Genomic DNA, 21,927 nt, shown 5'->3' on the forward strand with positions numbered 1-21,927 from the left:
CACTTTCGGAACCAGAGGAGACAATGTCGAAAAGATCGGGGTGATCCCCAGGCTTGTTGTAGAGTCAATGTTGATCTCGATGATGGTCGGTGAGTTTACCTCGCTCGAAGAGCCGACGGAAGACGCCGGTGCTACAGATGTGATGAAGTTCGTCACCGGCGGACCCGAGCAAATCGGATCCAAGAGGCGGATGACTCCTTGTGTCCTGACACGGAATTTGAAGTTTCTGATCGCTAGAACGATCCCTCGGTTGAAGTTTGCGAACTCAGGGAGAAGGGCGGCTGGGTGTGGAAGAAAACCGACGGAGCCTAAACGAATCCGGTCACCGACGATCGCCGAATTGTTGCTTGGTGGAAAGAAACCACCGAATCCATGACTCCAGTACTCCAATTTCCCACAGACGGCGCCATGGAAGAGAGTTAATCTCGACAATGTCCATTGTCATGGACTAGGGTTTTTAGGGGAGTTTTTGGTTTCGTCGATTGGTCAGACAGACAAGGTATCTGACGTATATTGATGATGGGCAAAGTCGCCGAAACAATTAGGGTTACAACAATTCTGCTATGGAGCGAATATTGGGTGCCCTCCCCGGCTTCTCCTCCTAGCCTTTATATAGTAGGCCAGGTCCCGGAGACCGACTCAGGTCGGTTACAATTTACAATGTCGGTTTCCATTTACGGGCTATTACTTGCCTATTTTATCTAGTTCATGGGCTTCAGATGTTCCTGGGCTTCATGGCCGTCGCATACTCCTTCTTGTATCCGTACCATGGATGGCCAATCTTGAGGACACAATATGATAAACCCATGTCAACAACACCCACGGGCGCCGTCGTCGATAGTTCCATCAACACCCTCTTCAGATTCTTCATCTCCTCCTCACCGTGGACCATGGCAGCCCACGAGCCAAGAGATCCGCCGCCAGGATGTCGCCGCCAGGATGCACCACTACTAGCCATATCCCTTTGCACCGAGGATGAAGACAACCAAAGGTGGAGGAGGCCACATCTCTGCGTCGCCATGGCCACACCTCGTCCCGAGGCGGCGCTCAAGTTCCATCGCTACAAACCACGGCTCAAAGGGATGCCCCGTCGTCGCCATCATCCCCCTACACGGGTTTTGCCCAGCTAGGATCCGACGGTAGCGGGATGGGAGATGGGTAGAAAGGTGGCTAGGGTTAAGGGGGAGAGGGTCAGGAGAGGGAGATATTCTCATCTTCCGCTGATTTGGCATCAACAATTGAATGTCGGGCTATAGCCTTCGTTTGACATATAAAATAGAGGGCCATAGCTTATGGTTGACTCAAGTTTTTCTTTACCAAAAAATGCAAGTCCTATAAATTTTTATTAAGTGGAACATTCTTAAGCTTGCGCAAGAATTTTGAATGAATGTTTCAGTTTCTGTCGTGTTTTAAGTTGCTTTCATTCAAACACGTACACGTATCACATCATCAAAATGCACCAGCTCCGAACCAAATGGGTCACCTGCGGGCCAGACACCGCACGATGCATCCAGTCCACGGGTCAACCCAAATGGATAAAAATGGACCGTTTAGGCCACCGATTTGGATCGGCCCGCTGAATATGCCCTAATGTGATCTGCTATCCAGGGCATAGGTTTCCAGGGCGGCGGCCCCAAGCACAAACAATTCCTGACTAAAAGTATCCACCAGATCAAGGTGATCAATTTGTAATCAGGGGCATCGACTACTTTTTTTTTAAACCACCAGTGGGAGGAATCACTGTTGTATTTGATAAAGGTGGTGGTGAGTCTGGAACTCTGACTGTTTAGTACAGCTTCACATGTACTAACCAGTAAGCCTCAGAGTCTTTCTCAGGACATCGACTACTACTGTGTAGCACTCCCACTCCCAGCCTAGATTATAGCTCCAATACAGACTCAGCATAGCAGCATGAGTGGTGCGCATAGAAAATAAAAACAGAGGCCAGGAAGTTTAGTCCCCATTTCAAAAGAGAAAAAAGAAAGAAAACAGAGCTACACATGGAAAGAACAAAGCCTGCAGTATCCTTTTCAAGAGAGTAACTGATTAATGCCAATTATTACTATACGATATAAGATGGTGGAGCGATTTAGATACTATGGAACAATTTGATGGTCCACTGTTCAGAGGAAAATATACGACAGAACTATTTTCACCGTTACTAGCAGTAGTCAAAAGGTTACTCAGATTTACCCTGCTAATATGTTGAAACATGTCAGAGAAGCACGGGTGGCCTGATTTGCAGAAAGAACAGTTTTCCGGGGATTTCTGCCTTGCTTTGGGGTATGAACTATGGGGTGTGCTGAGACTCAATTACGGTCCAAGTCACAGCGTTTGGTGGTGATGCTCCTTTGATGTTTTGCATCATCTTGGGAGTTACGTTGCACCATCTGTGTGGCTAATAGCATTGGCTAAAGCAGAAAAAGAAGCCCCTTGGTTTGTCTTCGATATTGCCTTTAGGCGTGATATCCCCTCGAGAAGCCATTAGTGAGCTTGTCCCAGGGGATTCGGGAGGTAAGATTGCGTTCTCCGAGCTGAATGTGCGAGCCGGGGCCATATGTTCTGGCGGTGAAAGGGTGGAGAGGTAATGAAGAAGCATTTGCACTATCTGGGTGAAGTTTGGTCGGTCGCTTGGGTCTTCTTTCCAGCAGGATGTCAGGATTTCTGACAGCTCCTCCGGCAAATTATCTGCACTTGGTCTGATGTTCTGAAAAAACGAGGTTTCATAGTCAAGTTACAAATATATGACACTACGGAATAGTACAGATGATAAAACATATTCTGAACAATCAGAACTCCCTGTAACATAAATAGAGTTTTAGCAAGTCACAAACTACAAACGTTTATGGTTAAACTCCAAAAAATCAATGTTACCTTGAAAGCGGCAGCATATGCAGCTTGCAGATTAGACATGCCCTCAAAGGGCAGTTTATTGTGAAGTAGTTCCCATAACACAATTGCAAAGCTGTAAACATCTACTTTATGGTTGTAATGCTTCTTTTCACCATGCCTTAATGTGACTGTGCTGTACAACTGTTAAGATGTTTCAGGTTAGTTAGCACAAATACGAAAGGCTTTAAAAACTGAAAAATAAATAACCGCAGTAGAAGAAACCTCTGGAGCCATCCAACGGTAGGTTCCTGTTTCCGCTGTCATCATCTCTGTTAATGTCTCTTCTCTTGCTAAACCAAGGTCAACAAGTTTAATTGTTCTCTGGTCAGCAGTAAGCAGCAGGTTCTCTGTACAAAGGAAAGGGCAAAAACTAAGTACTCGGGATCAATTTTCTTCTTTGCATAAACGTCTCTTCATGCAGATCATTGGAGATTGATGTGAGAAAAGATTAACAGACCAAGGAAGTTTTATATGGACTAAAATAAAACCCCATGTTACTCTTGCTCAAGTAACATATCTCATAGGCATTGTTGGCCATATCTGGTCTGAATGGAATGGTTTGTCAGCTGTAGCTAACTGCGACTTTGAGACACCCTAAGAAGTGCAAAACAATATGGCACAAGTCACCATCTACTGATCAACCATATCAGTCTGTTCCTAAATATAAGACGCTTTGGGAGTTCAATCTGAACCACAGTATCCGTCTGTTCCTATTCCAATACCATTTTGTTTGGCATTCCTTCCTCTACCTTATGCATCTCCTTTACCTTTCTCAAGAGAATATCCTCCAGCTTCTTCAAGTACAAACATCCAAACACAAAACATTTACAAAATGGAACATTTTCTCCAAATTAGGAACAGTTCTTTGATCCAAGACTGCACCCATTCTACATCATGTTCAACTTGGTCTGGACCAAAAACAAGGTATCCAAAATTTAGAGCAAACTATCCATAGGCCCATCTGCCCATGGATCTAACCAAGTTTGGAGATGCACACACATACAAGATCTAGGGAAGCCAAAACTTCAATCCAAGATCCAACAGATGTAGAATATAATGCATGTATCATGCTCAGATCATGTTTTGTCATACTAAACCTCAAATCTATCTAACGATGAGATGCGCATATCCCCCAACGATGACTTCCCAAATAAAAAGAGCAGAAAATCTTGAGATACTAAAGTAGGAAATAGTGACTGTTAGTCACGAAAAATAAGCAGGATGCAATTGCTGACAGAAACAATAAAAGGTACATGCAACGATTGTATGTGACTAATTGTTAGTTGAATAACCAAACTAAGTGTTTGCACTGCACAGGCATAGCCTCAACGAGGACATCCATCTTTCAAATTATGCAACCTGATGGTCTAAATAATATACATTTGTGGGGCCATAAGAGATGGGTATGGATCAGGTTGCAGGATGGGCCCTCAGTTTGACCGTCTCAGTCAGTCAAGGTCTGTCTCCGTATCTTAACTTCTCTTTTTCGCCAATCAGACACCTGAACTGAGTTGGATACCAACACCCATGTCCATGTCGGAGTGGTATTTCTGTGTACTTCAGTTTTGCTGAATTGAACACTTGAATCGAGTCAGATCCCAGCACCCACATCCAGGTTACACAGGCTGGGAGCCGCAGTTTCCTGCTTATATATGCGAATGACATGCTATTTACTATGTGATATCTCAGTTTCTTACTAATAAAGGTATTTGAGCCAATGCATGCGTACAAAGTTCATATTTTTAAGAGGTGAAACCAGAACATGTCGAGTGTTATAGAATAAATTATAATATAAGCCAACACGTTTATAACATGTGCTCTTTGAACAGTGATACATTGAACTCTCACTATTCAAAGAATGAGACTTGATGACACATATAACATATGCCTACACATCTACTTCAGTAGTCATTCTGCACCGTGCTACTTGTTCCACTATACATGTAATAATTGAGGAACCTATAAATGTTTCAACGTATCCAAATCCATGGACAATTCTGCTTGACTTGGTGACAGAAACTATAGGCCTCCGTAGGTATATCATGCAGTATGTACCTTACAAGCTTGCCCGCACCTGTGTTCTTTGCACACACAGCTGGTGATGTTTATTTAAAATTTCCAGGCGCAAGGTCCCGTTATTAGACTAGCTTGTAATAGCAGCACTGGCAACATAATACAGCATGGGCAAACAGGAACAAGAAAGCCATGCACCACTGGCCGATTTTCTAATCAACTTCCTAATATCTCCTTAACTTCGTTCTGGTGGCATAATTCAATTAAAAATTGAACTGGCGCAAAAAAAAAAGCTACAAATAATGTCATACAAAATAACAATACCACACATCAGATGTACCCATGCAATGATGCAAATACACATTTCGAGATTTGGTGTGCAATATCATGAATATTACAGTGATACGTTCAACGCACCCCCAAAAAAATACCCAAACAACAGCAAAATGGAAAGTCTTACCAGGCTTAAGATCACGATGAATGATCCCGTGTGCATGCAAACATTCCATGGCTCGGGCAATGTCCAAAGCAAATCCAACTGCTACACGAGGGTCCAAGTTCCTAGGCCGCAAGCTGACCAAATACTTGCGCAAAGAGCCCCCCACTAATAGCTCAGTCACCACCACCATGACAGGCTCTAGGCAAGCCCCAATAAACTGAGCAACAAGAGGATATAGTTTTGAATATCCAAAAGCACCCAACACTTGCAGTACAATGAAAGAATGACAATAGTCAGAAAGAAACAAACCTTGACAAGGTTCTTGTGCTGCACCCTTGACAGCATGGTCACCTCTCTCAAGAACCTACCCTGCCTCTTGACCACCTCCTCAGGGGTGTCTCCCTTGTGCACAATCTTGATGGCAACGTTTTGGTTCTTGTACCTACCAACCCCAGCACAACCAAGAGATAAATGGTAAGCAAATGATCCATAAAGATCAGAAAATTGTAGATCATAGTGAAAAAAGACGAGCCTTACTTCCCCTCATAGACCTTCGCGTGTCCACCCTCGCCGATGCGTGGCCCAACAAAAAGAAGCTTCGGGTCGATGAGCCAGTTGGGATCAATTTGAAGACCTTCGCCCGCATAGAACCCACTCCCCGACTCCATTCCAGCCACAGTGGATCCACCTTGGGCCCGTGGGGCCACACGACCCCACTAAACACTTAAATAAAATACAATTCTTTAGAAGGTGGCGGAATTGCGAGCAAAATATATCATTAGAATGTTGTACGAACCTCACAGAACATACAATCCAAGAAATTCTACTCCGTAATGAAGTATTGAAAATTTGCTTCTAAGAATATTTTGGCTTGAGAAAAAAGAAACTATTTGCAAGTTGGTAGAGAAGTATATCATAAGCAAGCGCACCGCACTACACTGTCATTGGACCTAGGTAGAAACTAGAAGGATCTCGTGTATTTGACAATGCCACTTGACGGAAGTTTTCGGAGGTTTGTACGAATAGTACGAATGTGCATTGAACACCTCACTGAAAATGGGTATAATCTAGAAGGATCCACCACTGCATTCGACAATTTATACACAAGGTTCACATGCTAACCAAGATTTCCTTCAAGTTCACAGCAAAAAGAGAAAAAAATATATGTATCTGCATGCAGTAATAATAGTCTAATTAATGGATATTCCATATTCTAATTAATGGTTATCCCGGTACTGACTCAGTGAGTTGCTTGAATGCAGTCCGGCACAAAATCACAGCAACTTAAAAAACCAAGACACATCTCTACCAACTCTCAAGAAAAGAAATAGGCGCCGCATTGCATCATGACGAGATCACCATCTTGTAGCTACTCGCGGCCTGCTCGGCGCGGCTTGAGCTGAGCAGGCCAGCACGCAACGATCCTGCCAAAAACAGGTAGAAACACGCGTATACTCGCCAGCCGCGCCTACAGTTAATCACCATGCTTGACCCCATTTTAGTCCACGCTTTGCCGCGAAAGCTCTTCTCTGCCAAAAGCGGCGGCCGAGGGAGGGAGGGAGATGGAGCCGCAAAGGGCGTCGCAGCCGGTCTGCCCACCCGCGGAGTCTATTCTACAGTAAGAACTGCTACCAAGAAGCGGCGAAAGGAGCGAGCTTGCGGCGAGCACTAATCTACGGCGAGCGAGCTTGCAAGAACCGGAATCGGGCGGGATCAGGCAGATTGGTTAGGAATCAGGACATGTCGAGAGAAGAGCTTACCAAGCAACCCCGGATCTCCCTCCTGTAGGAGCGCGACGAGGCTAGGCCGGCAAGCGTCGGGAGAGCTCGGCTCCGGCGCCTCTGGAGCGCAAGCAGCAGCAGCAGCTCGGCGCCAGGCGCCGCATCAAGCGGAGGAGCTAGCTGGGAGGCCGGCCGCGCGCGGGCGAAGCGGTGGCAGAGGCAGAGAAGCGCGGAGAGAGATGGAGATGGGGATGTGAGGGCGTGGCGGTCGGTCGGAGCGAGGCAGCGCGCAGGCAGCCCGTGAGAGGGGAGGAGAGGGAGGGAGGGTAAAACGATGATGGGTGAGATCGAGAGATTTCAGTGACTATTCGTCTCTCTCTCTCTGCTTCTCTAGCCTCCCTCTCTTTTCTTCCCTGTCCTAGTGGCCAGATTTGACATAACAAGTCATACAACATGTACACAAAAGTGGTGTCCACTGAGTCTTAGGTATGATACATACATTACTATTGGTAAATAGATAAATAGAATACCAATTGATTAGTTTATAAGAAAAAAACATAATTTGAACCGATACATCTACGATGCACGCCCACGGAAACCGAGGTCACACATAGCCGAGCCGACTGGCCCACACCCTACAACATGACGGTTTTTGAAGTCGCCGCTTCGGCTTCAGCCACACCCGAGGATGTGCGAAGTTTATGCTGTACCACCAAAACGACCGGAGTAACACCTTACGGAAACCCCACAACTCTCTCACACACAAGGCATTGAAATTGTGTACCAGTCTAGCCAACGGCTTTGCCACCAAAGAGATCAAAGCGGACACTCTTCAACAATATGTTGATTCCAGAATATCGCTTTGACCTCCACCTTGGTCACGAGTCTACAAATCAATTGAGATGATGACTCCCCCACCTAACCCTTCGTCGGTACGGGGGTGGGACGTGTTACTTGTTCGTTGCGAGGATGGGGTGGAGAGGACCTTATTCCGAGTTTCGGATGTAGCTGTCGTCTCGCCGTCGAGTGGTCGTGGTCTGCCACACCTCCATGGCCCGAAGGCCACCGGAGGCGGAGCGAACCAGCGATGTCGCCGACGAGGGGGGTGGAACCCTATACCGGTTTTACTAGACGTCTCAGGTGCCATATTCAAATGCTGAAGACTTAGAATCTCAAAGTGGGCAAAGTCTCTATGCGCGGATAGGGTCGAACCTAGGCGTGGACTAAACGCTAGTGATCACCATGCTTAAGCCACCGCTTTTCTCAACACACCTAGTGCTATTAAAATGTACCATGAGACTAACCTAGTAACCCTTAATTAGTACACATGTAGGAGACTTTTGAGTATAAATTTTAATGAAAAGAATATGCACAAGGAAGATGAGGTCGGAAATGTTGGTTAGGTGAAAGTTAGCGGAAGGGTGGAGGAAAACGAAAGGTGTGCCCCAGGAAAGTCCAAAACGCGGCATGGATCGAGTCAGACGAATTAGCAGTGCGTAGCTAGCTTGTTGTCTAACAAACGGTTGATCATTGCGGCCGGGATACTCAATTATTATCCCTTGGCATCATCTTGAGGGCAGGGGCGTGGAGCCAAGGAAGGTTTATAATCAGAAGCTAATTGGAGTGACACGTAGACCGAATCATCAGAGCAGTGTAGGACAGGTGGGGCCAGATGGCCAAGGAAGCTCGACACGTTGCGCCGTCAGCTAGAATGAAACTTTACTAATCATGATGATCATGATTGCGTCGTCAGCGTGTGGCGATGAGCGACCTCCTAAACACGGCGCACGCTAAACCCGTTTTGGTTCGGTTCTTGATTTGGGAGTGAGCGTGAGGCCATGGGCGATTGCGATGGATGGATAGATGTAGCTGGTGGGCACTTTGAGTTGAGTGAGAAGGTCGCAGGAAGCAGCGTGGGAGCTTCTCTGTCACTGTGTAAACTAAGTGTCAAACAAATACGTATTCGGTGAAGTCTACCATTTCTTTTTTACGGCCCAGGACACACGCTCTCTCTCGGTTGGGGCACCTGTCAGATCATCTGACGCAGTCCTCCATCAGCAGGGCTGGTTAACCACTGTGCAGATCGAATTAATTAAGTAATCTCTCGCAGAAGAATACATACACTTGTTGATTCTTGCAGGCTTGATAGGCAGCGCGCAGAGGAAGATCACAAATTGGCCAGCCCATCATAGCGGCCACATCGCAGCCGTTCCAACATCGCTTGGAAGCGGCACGGAATGCTGGCCCCGAGCAGATTGTGCCTCACGACTTCACCGCTTTCAACAACTACCTCGAGTGGTTCCATCGGAACATGCGTATCGAGTTAGTGAAGCGCGCGTATCGTGAAGAGATCTTGGACGACCCCATCCAGCTTCGACGAGGTTGGGCAAAGCCAGCACGACACTTTTGCTCGCAGGGGAGATCGACTTCTATTGCTTCCGAGCTGAACTTCGTGGTAATGGATTCTCTCACTAACTAGTACATCATCTAGATTGCCATGTGCTCGCTTAAATTGTGTATGCTATGTTTGTCACAGCGGGAGGAGATCCAAAAAACCGCTGAGGAGTGCGAGACTATGTGGGAGCAGAGCCACAGAGATGAAAAGCCTGTCGGACCGTTGCGGAATTTGCTGGTACAAGAAAATGATTAAGTAGCTATACGTGGATCTTGGAGCTAGGGCGTCACCCGTGGGGTCGCGTTACTTTATTTATTATGTTAATTATTCTTTTGTGCTTCCTTATGTACACAGGCAGAAGTGTCTACTCTGGCACTGCCAATCGGATGATAAACAAATCAAAGTCAAACCGGAGTATCGTTTTGTAAGGATTCACAATATCATTCAAGCATCTAAGGCTTTGGATCGGATCCCGTGAATGGAAATACCGGAATAAGAAATTTATAAATTTGATAGAAATGCAAGCTCAGAGCAGATATAAAAGCACATAGGAAAATCGCAGTAAGAGCTACTACCTCAGGTCGGATTTAATCGACGCAATACTTGCATAGTTATAGGCTATCGATGCTTTGGCTTCACGTCGATCTTTTCAGATCGGAGGGAGTACTTGTGTACATTACGAATGTGGATATCAAAATTTCTACTGAACTTGGTAAGCATAGAAAAGCAATGCTGTTTTCCCTGAAAAAAAAAGCATAGAAAAGCAACCCTTGGAGATTTTGATGCACCACTCCTTTGATTCAAAAATCTCCCAGAGTTTCTACAAATATCCTACTTCATCTTTACTCATAAAACTACATATTTCCGTGTGCTTTCACTGGTGGTTTTATACAAGACGGAAAGCATGTTTGCGTGGAATTTCAACTCGATACCAATCAGGACAGTGGGGGCAAAAACCAGTATTTTGCTTGCTTCTCAAGCATGGTCAGTAGACTGATCGAAGTCCACAGACCTCCATGATCGTCCGCTATACAAGCTACGAACCGGTCATGACAAGCTCAGCCACATGTGAGGAAAGTAGAGACGAATTCGACCCACCAAAAAGGCAGCAATTTTCTACCAGAAAGTGGCAGGCAGGCATCCAGCCAAATCGGTCGCAATCGCAATCCAGATGTGGCAGCAACTGTCACTCACTATAAGCGACCACTAATCGCAGTCATTGGAGTCAAAAAAAGGCAGGAGAAATCCAGTAGCATAGCTAGTCTAGCTACAAGGATGGCCTCACTTTGATCCGGGAGAAATTAGCATACATAATAATAGCTCAGAAATTTCACAAGCAGATCTTGAGCTTACATGGCCTAGGAAAGACAGGGAGATTGTGAACTGTATTAACCTTTACACTGCCTGGATTCACAGCGCCTAGCGCAAGCCACTAGGTCATGTCCGGTGAGGTCTGATACGCAAAAGAAAAACATACAGCTGCAGAAAGGTAAAAGAAATAGGAGCCAAAACGCCTGACATACAGAAGGCTAACACAGACTTTGGAAGAGGTCTAGTGCGACTATAGCTGTTGGAGGACATGAGATCATCGCCGTTTGTATAAGCAAGGTTTCAACTGGGGCCAATCAATGTTTTCCACCACCTTGCTCTTTTCCTGCCGAGTCAAGTCAAGCCACAGAATACGGTGTTACCATTTCAACTATGTCAATGATGCAATTGTCAATTGTCACTACCGGGTAGAGCAGATAGGAAACGAAGTAACCAACCTTTTTCTTGAAATAAAACAGGACGAACATTTTGTTGTTCATATCCTGCAGAAAGGAACCAATTATCAATTAGAAGCACCCCGTATCATTTTCTAAATACAAAACAAACTGTATATGTACATCACTACACCAGTATGTCCAAAGCTATGAACGCATTATACACAGGGGCGGAGCTCTTTAGGCTTACCCTGATGCACATGCATCAGGGTCCAAGATTTTATTATTATTACTTGTGGGCTAAATCAGAGTAGTGCATCAGGTTAGGAAGGAAAAGGTGCATCAGGGAGGCATAAATTCAGCTAGCAAAGGCTGCAAGCTTGGAGATGCATCAAGGATAAATTTCCTCCAGCTCCGCCGCTGATTATACATTGCAAGGCTCCGAACTCCAAACAAAACGGAAATCCGTCATGTGGACTTTCTAACATGGAACATAAAAAAATAATAAGATATGCGTCAATGCGCACAATTTCGAGGCCATAATTTCATACTACACCTAGTACACCCACACTCTTTGGTGGGCACAAAGAAATAGATTACTTAGTTATGGTCGGACTCCAGTTTGCACGGAAGAGGCCCAATAGTGGACCGAATTAAGGGCTTAGCCCAAGTTATCTAGGGTTTCAAGTACCTAGCCTATTATATAAACACATGTACCCCTTCGTTTTATGACAAGCAATAAACATATTTGTTGCCGTCTCCTGACGGGATCCCTAAACCCTAGCCGCCGCCTCCAGCGCACCGCCGCCTTCCTCCTCACGTGCAGCCACGGCGCCGAGTCGCCGACGTCCGCGCCTCCAGCCTCGCCTCCCTCCCTTCCACCCATACAACCTCCGCCCTAGACCTGGTAGAACCCTAGCGTCTACCATACTTCCTGAAGCACATTCCAAGGATGCAAGCAATGTTTGACGCAGTGGTAGGCTCCCATGGTCTATTATTAGTGAATGCACTAAACATAATTTCCACTCCAAATATAATTTGTCTAAAAAAGCCAGACTTTACTATGAGGATATGACAATTCAATTTTCAAGGATACAAGCCTTTGAAATGATCTTTAGTTCCAGGTATTTCAGGTGATAAGAAAAAAGGTTAGTCCCTATGATGTGAAGCAACATGTGCAAGGGAAATACTCTATAATGATTAAAAAAATAGCAGCGTATAAATTTTATAAATTAGAAGAATTAATTGCACCGGCAGAAACCAGTTTGCAGATTTCAACAAGTGTTGCATAACACAAACAGGGTATGCACAGCAATTTTATCTTTTTTATATGAAGTTACTTTTCAACCCAAAATCCACAAACATAAGAAATTCATGGTTTAAATTGTTTTTTCATGGACTAATAAACAGAACATGTGATCTTTTTTCACATATAAGCTCCAGGAGTTGAGAACCGCAGAGGAAATCTTCGAGGATGGTAAATACAAACCTTTGAAAAAAGGGAAAACCAAGCTGGCTGATGGCTTCAGCAAACTTATCAGGATCAGCACCTCCGGTGTTTGGGTCTAGCCTACTCCTCACTTCCGCAATAAGAAGCCAACCACTGCATATACAACTGTGTGAATACTAAAAGGCAAGCCAAACATCACTTGAACTAAAGTGTAGCCACTAATCATTAAGCAAACCTTGGCTTGAGGACTCTATTTGCTTCCTGTAGGTAACTCGGAAAGTTGGTTCCCATCAAAGACAGACAAAATATTGCAACATCCACAGAGGAAGGCTCCAAAGGGGTCTGTAGATAAATAACTAGACATTTAGTTAAAGAGCAAGTTGGGTACCAAAAGAGACATAGTCATGTTTATCCTATATGCTTGGTTCGAAACAAACTGAAGTCTATTTTTTTCTTTCAAAAGCACTGCATAGGATTGTTAAAAAAAGAATGTCACAGGAGAATAATAGATGAAACCACCAGAGTGAATTGTACATCTGACTACTGGGATTACCTACCACTTCAATTTCCTACAAGTTAGTTAATACTTCCTAAAGGATGTTACCGTGAAATACTAAAGAGTTCAGTAACCTATTTTTGTCAACTAATACAGCTCCCAGTATCAACTGCATTGATTCCAACTTTAGATTTAACCCATGCACCTAGGTATTGAATTGAATATGGGTGATGACAGCTTCTGTTTCCAAAACAAGAATACCATATTAACATCAGAAAATTTCAGTGCTGAAAGATCTATAATGTGAACACTTTTTTAAAAAGCAGGAAAAACGCATTCGATTGTCAGTCCCACATGCTGATTACAACTTGTGGAGTGTAAAGATCAAAATAATGGAGGATCGTTCCACACATATACTTATGTAGCATGAGCTGGCAGCTTGCAGTTGTGAGATAGATCATAGATTGCATCACCAAGAACTGGAAAAGGTGCTCCACAGAAATAACCCGCAAAGATTGAGCACTCCATTTCGCCGAGCAGCAAGCCATCTCATCAACTTTACTTGACCGTGGAGCCTTGGAGTATTGATCCAGTATTTATTTACTAGCAGAAGACCAAGCGACAGAGACAAGACGCAAACCAACAGTAGAACAAAAGGGAAAATAACTGGAGTAAAACATTTTATTTAGGCACAGATACTCTCCAAATAGAGCAATCTCAGACGTGGCACACCTCACTTCAAGGAATCGACTTAAGCGCAGCCAGCATCTTGCCAACAAACAAGGAGAAGCTCACAAAAACCACCATTGTACCATAGGAGAGAAGTGAGAGGGCAAGCTAAAAGAGTGCCTCCTTCTGTGGTGAATGGCTACCAAGACTTCCCCGCAAAAAATACAGCTACCAAGACTTCCCCGCAAAAAATACAGCTACCAAGGCCACCAGATGGAGGGAAGGGGAGGGGGAATTTTCAGTACTATATTAGCCAGGCAGGGAAAGAAGATTTCGAGAAGTTCGGAGATCGCTACATGAGAATTTTATCATGTAATAACAAGAAACCGTAGCAGATAAAATGTGCAACTGCAAGTAGCTACGGAACTAATATAACCAATAATGCCTGCCTAGGTGTTGCAGAGGAATATTGTCAGTGCTCGTTGTATTATACTTAGGTCATTCTGCAATATCTCAGTGTGATTCGCAACCTTATCAATAGTCATGACGAAGACCAAAACAAGGATGACGAGGAACTAATAGAGAATAACTGCAGAAGTGTGTCTGAAGCTAAAATGAAAGTTCATAAACCATAGAAAGACCACAAAAATACATGTGATTAGTGCTTACATGAGCCATGTCACAAGATATCACCGAAGGGTCGTCTGAAACAAGATCAATGGAGAAGACCTTGTTCTTCACGTTTTTAGCAACTGCTGCATTGCCTGAGTACAATGTAAATGGTACTATTATGCTTGTGCAAGGAAATAACAAGAGATAAACTGAAAGAAGGTGCAAGATTCAACAAAGTAACTTCTTAGCATAGTTACCACATCCAAAATCAGCAACTGTCCATGATTTATTATGACTCTTCAACCAATTGATTATTACATTGACTGGCTTCTCTGGCCATTGTGACATCTGCTCTTGATATCCTGCATGATACTGAAAGAGAGCAGAGTGAAATTTCAACCACGTATCAGGTGAATAATATGGAGTTGCATCCCAGGGGTCAATTATTGCCCTGATCTCAGCTATTCAGCAAGCTTTCAGCATATCGATCACTAAAAGGGGATTTTTTTTCCAGATGGAATAGCAATAAACTCAAAAATAGAAAGATGGAAGCACAAGAGAAACAAACAGTGAGTACTGAATTTATGTGTTTGTGATGTCACATATCATCGTATGCAACACCACATCCCGCCCAGATGCTAAATTTGTTGTGAACAAGCAATGTGAAACATATATTCTAGCAAATGAAAATAATTAATATAATAGAAGGGAAAAAACATAACATACCACATCAAAAAGCTTGGGCTCGCTCTTAAAGTAGTCAAATGCATCCTGTCCACTGAAAAAGATAAGCACATATGAGAAGTGTAAATCATGATATGTCAATGTTTCTATGGGGAGCTGGGGGTTCAAGTATTCCACCTCCAAGAGTAAAGGCACATACAACGCTTGGTTATTGATAGAGCAATCCCACTTTTTCAGGCTATCACTTCACATGAAAGATTATTGCTCCCTCCATCCCAAATTAAATGACTCAGTTTAATACATGAGTATCTGGACAAACCCGAGTCAATTAATTTGGGACAGAGGAAATAATTTATTAACACTACCAATGCGTGAAGAACTGTGTGTTAGAGCAACTCTAGCAGATACTGAAATGGGGGGCATACTGTAAAAAAAATGCTATTTAACAGCACGAGGGGCAAAAAGCAGTCTAGCAGATACCGTAAACTACGAAGCACCGATATGGCAAAGTCTGCCGTGTCTGCGTACAAAACGTCCCTGATACTCCGATAAGTCCGATACGCCTCCGATACGCGCATCGCCTGCATATCCTGTTTGGGAAGACACAACTGAGGAAGTTTGCAGACACTGTGATTGAGATCTTAGGACCTGAGTGATCGCATAGGGTATTCCAGCTGATTACACGGATGAGTGCCTTCGCATGGGGGAAGATAGAACCCTAATTCTGTGAGTAAGTTTGCAGAGACTGTGATCAAGGTCTTAGGAACTGAGTACCTGAGGGCACCCAATGCCAAAGACACGACAAGGCTGCTGGCAGTGGCTAAAGCAGGAGGGTGGCCAGGGATGCTTGGGAGCATTGACCGGCTGACCGTATACACTGGAGATGGAAGAACTACCCAACGACATGGCATGGGTACACCGGGCATGTCTGTGATCAAACAATCATACTTGAAACTGTTGCCTCCAAGGACTTGTGGTTTTGGTTACCTGACAATCACACTGACATCAATGTCCTGAAGACATCTCTTTTTGCTAGGCTGGCAAATGGTGATGCTCCGGCTTGCAACTAAACTGTCAATGGCAATGCCTATTATATGGGCTGGTATCTAGCTGATGGCATCTATCCTTCCTGGTCAACATTACAAAACAAATCAAAACCCTCAAGGTAAGAAGAAATATCAGTTTGTCTCGGCTCAAGAAGCTTGCCGGAAAGACATTGAACGAGATTTTGGTGTGTTGCAAGCTCAGTTTGACATTGTCCAAGATCTTGCTCATTTTTCGAATAAGAAGACCCTGGGCAACATCATGACAGCTTGTGCGATCCTCAACAACATGATCATAGAGAATGAGAGGGGCCAAAACTTGACTTCAAGTATGACAATGTTGGCACACCTGAGAGACCACGCAGGAACCCGGACAAGATCAAAACCTTTCTCGAGGTGCACTGGCAGATTGAAGACCAGGCTTAGCATGATCATCTTCGCGAAGCATCAGTGAAAATTATTTGGGAGATAGTTTGGTAGTGTTTGTTCATGTCTATTCATATGTAATTTGATCAGTTGTTGCATTCAGACTGTATTTTATGTTTGAATTTGACTTTCTAAAATTTGAAATTGCGGATTTGAACTATTGTTGTATTGTGTCATGTTGAAACATGAAAAGTTGAGTTATATGATGCCAAATTAGAATCGGAATCGAGTTTATATGCATATTCATCTCAGCAGATATTCATATGAGAAATAGAGGAGAAATGGTTGTACAATATGCAGTTTTTACAGTATCTGAAAAAGCTGCAGGCTCCATATACTGTAAAATGTTTTTCAGTCATGGTTTTAAAGGCGTCGCCTCAGCGGCCAGGCGCTCCCCCTCCGCGTTAGGAAAACGCCCGCCTTAGGCGCCTAGGCGTCGCCTAAGCGTCAGAGCCCCCCCCCCCCCCCCTTCGCCTTAGGACGCCTTTAAAACCATGTTTTCAGTACACTGATAATTGAATCTTCAGTGCCAGCTTTTTCAGTTCTGCTAGAGTTGCTCTTAAGGTAAATATTTGTACAAATTCAAATCTAGTTGGCTGCAACTCAGAATACCATATACTTCAAAATATAAATTGAAGTACTATCCTAGGCAGTCAAGTAAAGAGTCCAGGCCTGCCAAGTACCAACACATCTCTTAAACAAAAATAAAGTGTTCGGTGGAAAGAAAAACCTGCAAGTGTAAAGTTTCTCGTTTAACATTCTGAAATGACCTCCAGCTAACCTTGCGCGCATCTACAATTGGACATCAGCAACAACAAATCATCAAATTAACTCATGAAAAGTTAGAGAAAGAAATATGAGGCATAACCAACACAATCATATAGATATCAATCTCTTCTCTCTTTTTTCTTTTGAGAAAAGGGTTGCCATCGATTTCCAATTCCATTACTAGAAATCACAGATGTCCGCTACAGCAAAACAAAAACCAGGCCCTATGGCTACCAGAGCTTAACCCAGATCAGTGCAGGTTTAAGTGGATAAATAAGTACTTCGACGTGATGAATTGACTAAGAAAGGAAACAGATATCTACAAACACACAGTTAAAGTTTGAGCACATGGCCTAAATTACATTGCTTTTGAATCTCGGACCATGGAAGATCATCAAAATCTAGTCCTAAAATACATCACAATTCATCATCAGCTTCATTATCCCTGGAGTTGTTGCAGCAACGGCCTCCATCCTCACATCACTTGACACAACCTCACTTGCTACTGTTAATGATGTTCTGCGAATCCAGCGAATATGGGAAGGAAAATACACATTTTTGTGTGATGGAGCTATGTATTAAATTCAGCTAACTGTTCAAGCATATTAGGATCTCTAGCTTAGGTGTTGACACTATCTACAGAATATCATACACATGTTAGTCCTACCAACAACCCGTAGAATTAAATATGACCTCACACCTCCCTTGCTGGGTTTAAGTGCATCTTCATTCCAAGAAGTTCCTTTATGTTTCACGGTACTAGAAGTGGAGAACATGTTAAAATATGTTTCTACGCGAACAAATATCAAGATTTCTATACGTTAAGAGAAAATATCATACTCGGTTTGTAATGCTAGTCTACTTATGTATATTTTTGCACAGCATAATCATAATCCCCCCAAAAAAATTATCATAATCGTGTGCAATTGTTTGCGTGCACGGGAATTCTATATGTTACTTTATTGATTGTCTGGGATTTTAGTGAAACGAACAACAACTGAAAGGTCAATTAGAGGTGACACGAATTCGCAAACAAAATGAAGACTCCGCTACCCACGCTCCTCATCGTACCCACTAAGCTCTATGAACTCTATCCTTATGAGGGCATTACCTTTTCGAGGAGGCTCGTAGGCTTGCGTCCCTTGGGCATGGGGGCGGCCTCGCCGGCCTTGCGACGCCGCTTCTCGGGTTGGGAAGGCGCATCCGACGGAGAGGCGGGCGGAGGAGCCTGCTGTGCGGAAGAGGAAGCCTTCTGGCGTTTCCCGGCTCCTCCTCTCCGACGCCGCTTGCGGCCGGCGGCGGTCGACTCTTGCTGAGGTTCCATCGAGGAAGGGATGCCGGCGGCCGTGGTCGGCGCGGCGGCGTGACCTCTGTGGGGTTTTGGGGATTTCGTGCGGATGCTCTGCTGCGGAGCGGAGTTGCACGAAAGCGGGCCAGCGTTACATGCTTCGTCGGCCTAATTTTTCAGGCCCCCTCGTGGGCCTAGATAGCACGGCCCATGCATGAGTGCAGTTAGCCCAAGTATACTTACCGAGGCAGCCCTATCGAAGAACTCCTCGACTGGGCGATCGCGGAGTGGTTCGAGGATCAGATGGACTGTTCCTTGGCGCCTCTTCGGTGGTGATCATAGGAGTGACGGATCCGGAGATGTTGGAAGCCATGGCATGTCGTGAAGGAATGGCTCTGAGGTTTATACTAGCTTCTGATTGTAGCAACGCCATTAGCAGTATCAGAGGAGAGGGAATGGGATCATATGGGCATATCGTCCAGGAGATTAAGGCGCGCGTCATGGAGTTTCAGACGGTAGTTCGTCCATGAGGGTGTTGTGAAGTGTATATGTGGATTGCCTAGCCCTTTCCATCAGTTCGGACTTTTGGTTCAAGTGGCTAGTGCATGAAGCTTAACATGGTATCAGAGCCCCAAGTTTCAAGTTCAAATCCTGGCTTTCACATGGTTTTCGCAATTAAGCCTAAAAATTGCTGTTGCCCCCCTCTTTAGCCACCGCTGTTTCGGTGTGCTCTTCTTCTTTCACGTGTTGACTTTCTCTTCTCCCGTCACACGTGAGTGGGAGTGTTGTGACGTGTATATGTGGATTGCCTAGCCCTTTCCATCAGTTTGGACTTTTGTTCAAGTGGCTAGTGCATGAAGCTTAACAGAGGGAAGAAAGTCAAATGTTGATGCTCGTGTTATAGCTCGCAGTTCGATTTATCTAGAGTTAGGTAGACATGTTTGGTTCATTGATCCGCCCCAGGGAGTTTGTAAGCAGCAGACTATCATTTAAATAAATGGGTGGTGAATTCTCAAAAAAAAACTTACCGAGGCTAGGCAAATCCAAACAAAAAAGATTATAAAAAGTGCATTCTTTCACGTTAAAAAAATATTTATTTAATTGTTATCCAAAAAAAATATGACTAGAGATAACTTAAGAGGCAGAGGGATCCCAAAACCTCAATGTGAGCTATGTAAACAAATATAATATTGCTAATCACATGTTCTTTGTGAAAGGATCGTATGCCGCACCTAGAGGGGGGGTGAATAGGTGCTAACCAATTTTTAGTTCTTTTTCAATTTAGGCTTGACACAAAGGTAAATCCTCTAGATATGCAACTAAGTGAATTTACCTATATGACAAGATAAGCAACTAAGCAAGATATAGTTATGCAATATAAGAGATAGAATAGGATAGAGGTAACCGAGAGTGGAGCACGCGATGACACGGAGATGATTCCCGTAGTTCCCTTCCTTTGCAAGAAGGTACGTCTACGTTTGGAGGAGTGTGGTTGCTACGAAAGTCAAACCAACAGCCACGAAGGCTTCACTCGGATCTCCGGTGAGCAACGCCACAAAGGCCTAGCCCACGTCCACTAAGGGATTTCCTCGAGGCGGAAACCGGGCCTTTACAAGGTTCTTGGGGCACACATCCACAACCGAATTGGAGGCTCCCAAATCTGTAACAATACAACAATCAACAACAACACATCAACACAAATCAACTAGGGAACCAAATAGAAACACTAGCATGAGATCCCTCAAACAAATGAGGGGGAAATGAAGAACGCTTCTGTGAGGATGATGTAGATCGGTGTCTTCTCCTTCGAATCTCCAAAGATCAAGAGCTTTGGTTGGGAGAGGAAGGAGATCTTGCAAATCTTGTGTTCTTGAGGTGGCTCTAATGGTGGTGAAGCTTGGCAGATTTTTCTAGCAATGATTGAGCAACTTGTTCCTTTGGAGAAGAGAGCTATTTATATGATTGGAGCTCTCAGATCTGGCCGTTGTGGCGAAATCCACTAACACCGGAAGTTCCGGCCAGGATGGCCGGAAGTTCCGGCTGGCACCGGAAGTACCGGCCAGGAGAGCCGGAACTTCCGCCAGGAAGATTCTTCGTCAGATGACCTGGTCAACAAAAGTTTGGGCGGAACTAGGGCGGAACTTCCGGTCCGGCCAAGTTCCGGCCAAGTTCTGGAATTGCGCGAAAACCTTACTGGACTATACTGAGCCACAATTCCAGATTTCCGGAACTTGCCCGGAAGTTGGGCGGAAGTTCCGCTGACCGGAACTTCCGGCCACTCGCGCCGGAACTTCCGGCCAGGGAACAAAAATAGCAAACAACACTGCGCTGACAGGGCTACTGCAGAACATACCAGGGCGGAACTTCCGCCTGCTGGGGCCGGAACTTCCGCCAGAAGTAAAAACCCTTCAGAACACCAGAACAGGCAGACCATCTTGCTGATCAAAAATATATTCCTAACACTTGTACCTGTCTACATCAACACACATAAATATATACCTAGTGTTGACATCAAACACACAAAACCCAAAAGGGCGGGAAATGTTCTTTCAATCTCCCCCTTTTTGGTGTTTGATGACAACACAAGTATTTGCAAGGAATTAAGTATGTAAACCAACAATGTGCAAGATGTAGAGGAGCTCCCCCTAGATGTGAGCATTGGTACATAAGAAGCTCCCCCTATATCTTGCAACCGTCTTCCATGGGTTAGCAATAAGATCATGCACAATACAATATAGTGATAAGCATATGGATAATAAGATCATGCACACATAGATAACCATGGAAGACTCACATACGGAGTTTACCATACACATAGATAAGGTTCCAAACACATAGATAGAGTTTACAAGCCAAATAAACTAGGACATAGTTTGACACCACAAGATAAATAGAATCACAAGCGATAAAAATCAAAGCCAACACGAGCTTGTGACTCCCCCATGCAAATACCCAACGGAGAGCAACCTAAAAAGGTTCTCGCTCTCCCCCTTTGGCACCAAGGCACCAAAAAGGGAAAGGAGAAACTACACGTCCCAAGGGTCGGCATTAGCCCAGCCGGGAGGGAGGTTCGATGTAGCGCCGGGGTAGGGAGGAGTGTGACTCGATCTCAAGACCATCTGGAGGGAGAGGCATGTCATGCTGAGAGACCCACTCCGCCTCCGGAGTGATGTTCTCCTCGGATCCGGGAGGAGACACGTCCACCGCAAGAGCCCTCATGATGCTCTTCTGACGAACCCGAGACTTCTTGGCTTCTGCATGCTGCCGATACCGACGGTGGTTGACTGCGCAGAGGTGAGGCAAAAAATCTGTCTCATGCGGCGAGCAA

General features: G+C 44.6%; 2 protein-coding genes across 2 annotated transcripts; both read right to left on the bottom strand.

Annotated features, from left to right (window-relative positions):
- Positions 1-2,039: 2,039 nt before the first annotated feature.
- On the bottom strand, positions 2,040-6,017 carry LOC124687839 (serine/threonine-protein kinase STY13-like). Its single transcript, XM_047221577.1, has 6 exons — positions 5,882-6,017; positions 5,654-5,786; positions 5,366-5,561; positions 3,115-3,239; positions 2,875-3,033; positions 2,040-2,707 (listed from the first exon to the last, which is right to left on the bottom strand). The coding sequence occupies exons 1-6, from the start codon at positions 6,010-6,012 to the stop codon at positions 2,399-2,401; spliced, it is 1,053 nt and encodes a 350-aa protein (XP_047077533.1). The 5' UTR covers positions 6,013-6,017; the 3' UTR covers positions 2,040-2,398.
- Positions 6,018-10,769: 4,752 nt separating this feature from the next.
- LOC124687840 (ribosomal RNA-processing protein 8-like) lies at positions 10,770-18,691 on the bottom strand. The gene is made up of 9 exons (XM_047221578.1): positions 18,423-18,691; positions 17,274-17,335; positions 15,117-15,168; positions 14,648-14,762; positions 14,448-14,542; positions 12,849-12,955; positions 12,649-12,766; positions 11,227-11,271; positions 10,770-11,114 (listed from the first exon to the last, which is right to left on the bottom strand). Exons 1-9 carry the CDS (start codon positions 18,633-18,635, stop codon positions 11,046-11,048), a joined length of 876 nt encoding a protein of 291 aa, XP_047077534.1. The 5' UTR covers positions 18,636-18,691; the 3' UTR covers positions 10,770-11,045.
- Between the last annotated feature and the right edge of the window lie 3,236 nt (positions 18,692-21,927).

This window comes from Lolium rigidum, chromosome 2, assembly GCF_022539505.1.
Source record: "Lolium rigidum isolate FL_2022 chromosome 2, APGP_CSIRO_Lrig_0.1, whole genome shotgun sequence".
In the NCBI taxonomy this organism is placed as follows: Eukaryota; Viridiplantae; Streptophyta; class Magnoliopsida; order Poales; family Poaceae; genus Lolium; species Lolium rigidum.

Excerpts from the sequence above, each read along its gene's own strand:
- LOC124687839 (XM_047221577.1), bottom strand. The coding sequence starts at position 6,012 with ATGGAGTCGGGGAGTGGGTTCTATGCGGGCGAAGGTCTTCAAATTGAT. Across the intron at positions 5,787-5,881 it reads GCGAAGGTCTATGAGGGGAA|GTACAAGAACCAAAACGTTG; the intron begins GTAAGGCTCGTC and ends TGGGGTTGGTAG. Across the intron at positions 3,240-5,365 it reads TCATCGTGATCTTAAGCCTG|AGAACCTGCTGCTTACTGCT; the intron begins GTAAGACTTTCC and ends TCCTTTGTACAG.
- LOC124687840 (XM_047221578.1), bottom strand. The coding sequence starts at position 18,635 with ATGGAACCTCAGCAAGAGTCGACCGCCGCCGGCCGCAAGCGGCGTCGG. Across the intron at positions 14,763-15,116 it reads AGCCCAAGCTTTTTGATGTG|TATCATGCAGGATATCAAGA; the intron begins GTATGTTATGTT and ends GCTCTCTTTCAG. Across the intron at positions 12,956-14,447 it reads TATCTTGTGACATGGCTCAT|ACCCCTTTGGAGCCTTCCTC; the intron begins GTAAGCACTAAT and ends ATTTATCTACAG.